Genomic DNA, 3,044 nt, shown 5'->3' on the forward strand with positions numbered 1-3,044 from the left:
CAAGCTGCCTTGGAGGAAGCTGAGGTACATGCCCATAATCACTGGTGTCTGCATTAAAAGTATGAGCAATTGGGAAATATGGCTAAAAACTGCTTGGTCCCACTCTAAGTGCGGGGAGCGAGAGTGGATCACAACCAGATGAGATTTCCTGAAACATTCTGTAATTACCGAGAAAGCAAGCACTAGCTTTATGGATGTTACAAATTTTTGGGTCTACTTATCCAGGCCTCCCTAGAACATGAAGAGGGGAAGATCCTGCGCCTCCAACTTGAGCTCAACCAAGTGAAGTCTGAGATTGACAGGAAGGTAGCAGAGAAAGATGAGGAGATTGACCAGATGAAGAGAAACCACCTCAGAATTGTGGAGTCCATGCAGAGCACCCTGGACGCCGAGATCAGGATCAGGAATGAAGCCCTGCGGCTGAAGAAGAAGATGGAGGGAGACCTGAATGAAATGGAGATCCAGCTGAGCCATGCCAACCGCGTGGCTGCAGAGGCACAAAAGAACCTGAGAAACACACAGGCAGTGCTCAAGGTATGTTAAGCTAAGGACGTGCACATAGGTGGCTAGCTTAATATCATAATAAAATTGAATCATAGAATGGTTTGGATTGAAAGGGACTGTCAAAGATTGTCTAGTCCAGCCCCTCTGCCCTGGTAAGGCCATCTTGCACATAATACTCAAGGTCAGGCCACACCAAAAATTAATACAACAGGAATTCAGCTCTACCTACGCCTTAGGTTTCCTGATCCTATCCCTACATATCTGGGCAGCATCCCTATGTTCTCTCCAGGATACGTGTCTTTGGTTCCACTGCTTATGCATTTCCTTCTTACGCTTTAGTTTGACCAGGAGGTCCTTACTCAGCCATGCTGTTCTCATGCCTTACTTGCCTGATTGCTTACATACAGGAATTGATAGCTCTTGCACTGTAAAAAAAATGTTCTTAAAGAGCTGCCAGCTCTCTTCTGCTCCTTTATCCCTGCAGGTATTTTCCCATGGGGTCCCACCCTCTAATTCCTTAAACAACCGAAAGTCCACTCTCCTAAAATTCAGGGTCTTGACCTTACTTAATGCAAGCTCCTTGTAGGCAGCAAACTTCTCTAAAGAAACTGTCTAGATGGGAAATGGGTGTTTGCGTGCCTCTCAAGTCAGGAACTCCAATTGCTAATAGCTTATGTGCTTTTCTGCTGGCACTGGTTCTAATGTGAGTGGGTAGTTGGATCAACTGTACACGGTTGAATTTTCCTGTATCCTGTCAGTTACTCATGTGTTCTTAATTTTTCAACCCCAGAGCATTCTGTCTCTTATGTAGGAGCACTTCAGAGGATGGGGGCATATTCTTTCCTCTGCCCCAAGTAGGTACAAATGTCCAGTTTGCTTCACCTTGTAAGTTACTTGTGTCAGTCAGCTGGAGTTTGAGTTCAGGCTTACCTTCCCCTTGCACAGCATTAAATTTAGGCAGGGTTGTCACTCAGCCTGGGACAGTGCATAATACCATGTATCAATATGCTCACATTCTTAAGTGCTGTGCATATACTGACATAATAATTCTGCATATAAATATATATAACATCTATAAAGATATATATATTATACTAACACAATAATTATTAGACTGGTGGTAATTGCCATTGTGCAATAGTGCTGTGCCACCTTATAATCTCTTTCCTCTCTTACAGGATACCCAGATACACTTGGACGATGCTCTCAGGACACAGGAGGACCTGAAGGAGCAGGTGGCCATGGTGGAGCGCAGAGCTAACCTGCTGCAGGCTGAAGTTGAGGAGCTACAGGAAATTGAGGAGCTACGGGCAGCCCTGGAGCAGACAGAGAGGTCGCGGAAAGTGGCTGAGCAGGAACTGATGGATGCAAGTGAGAGAGTTCAGCTCCTCCACACTCAGGTTAGATTAATGAGATTGAAAATCTCAAGAGCCATATTATTTTTCCCTTTGCAGATTTTTCATTTAAATGAAAATTCATTTATATTTAATTCATTTCATTCATTTAAATGAAAACTTCACATAAATTCTTATGTAATCTCTTCTAATAAAAAGCTTAACCTATACCAGAATTATTGTCCTTATACAAAAAATTGGATTATAGCTAAAAGAATAGGATTGCATTAACAGGAGTCAGAAGTGCTTCTTAAAATTTGAAGAACTCTCTGCTATCCAGCTGTGTATGACCTGACAAGATGTATCATTTGAAGGAGGTTGCTAATATTAAATATATAGATGATAACTTTAAATTTAAACAGTGAATTTGTAATAAAAGTGGTCTGTTTTGTGACTAACTGGACAATATGTTTTGTTATTCAACAGAACACCAGCCTGATAAACACCAAGAAGAAGCTGGAAACAGACATTGCCCAAATTCAGGGTGAAATGGAGGATACTATCCAGGAAGCCCGCAATGCTGAAGAGAAGGCCAAGAAGGCCATCACAGATGTGAGTGGGAGGCTCCTTTCAATGCTTAAGATACACGCCTTCTCCCCAGAATGTCTCCAGCCCCAAAATGGCTTTGACCCTTTGCTCCCATCAGGCGGCCATGATGGCAGAAGAGCTGAAGAAGGAGCAGGACACCAGCGCCCACCTGGAGAGGATGAAGAAGAACCTGGACCAGACGGTGAAGGACCTGCAGCACCGTCTGGATGAGGCTGAGCAGCTGGCACTGAAGGGAGGCAAGAAGCAAATCCAGAAGCTGGAGGCCAGAGTGCGTAGGGCTGGTATTTGTGTCTGAGTGAGCATGTCACATAAGTAGGCAGCAGGGAAGCTCTAAAGATGGGTTTCTCATGGCAGGTGCGGGAGCTGGAAGGGGAGGTTGATGCTGAGCAGAAGCGCAGCGCTGAAGCCGTGGAGGGGGTGCGCAAGTACGAGAGGAGGGCTACCAGGTAAGGCAGGAGGCCTCCGTGGGCTGACAGAGCTTTCTTGCAGCAAATCAAATTTTGCGCACACCTTCCCCAAGAGCAATTGTTAACCTCACATGGTGGGAAACCAATAACTTCTACTCTTCCTTGTTTGCCAACTGCTTTAGTCTGAGGA

The 3,044-nt window shown here is 44.8% G+C and overlaps 1 protein-coding gene across 1 annotated transcript; it reads left to right on the forward strand.

Annotated features, from left to right (window-relative positions):
- Nucleotides 1-3: 3 nt before the first annotated feature.
- LOC104459315 (myosin heavy chain, skeletal muscle-like) lies at nucleotides 4-2,893 on the forward strand (the record flags this gene model as incomplete). Its single annotated transcript, XM_010078660.1, has 6 exons — nucleotides 4-24; nucleotides 226-534; nucleotides 1,683-1,904; nucleotides 2,325-2,450; nucleotides 2,545-2,715; nucleotides 2,802-2,893. Coding segments are annotated over 6 exons (941 nt in total), but the record flags the coding sequence as incomplete, so codon positions are not given.
- Between the last annotated feature and the right edge of the window lie 151 nt (nucleotides 2,894-3,044).

Source organism: Pterocles gutturalis, unplaced genomic scaffold, assembly GCF_000699245.1.
Source record: "Pterocles gutturalis isolate BGI_N339 unplaced genomic scaffold, ASM69924v1 scaffold12023, whole genome shotgun sequence".
Classification (NCBI taxonomy): Eukaryota; Metazoa; Chordata; class Aves; order Pterocliformes; family Pteroclidae; genus Pterocles; species Pterocles gutturalis.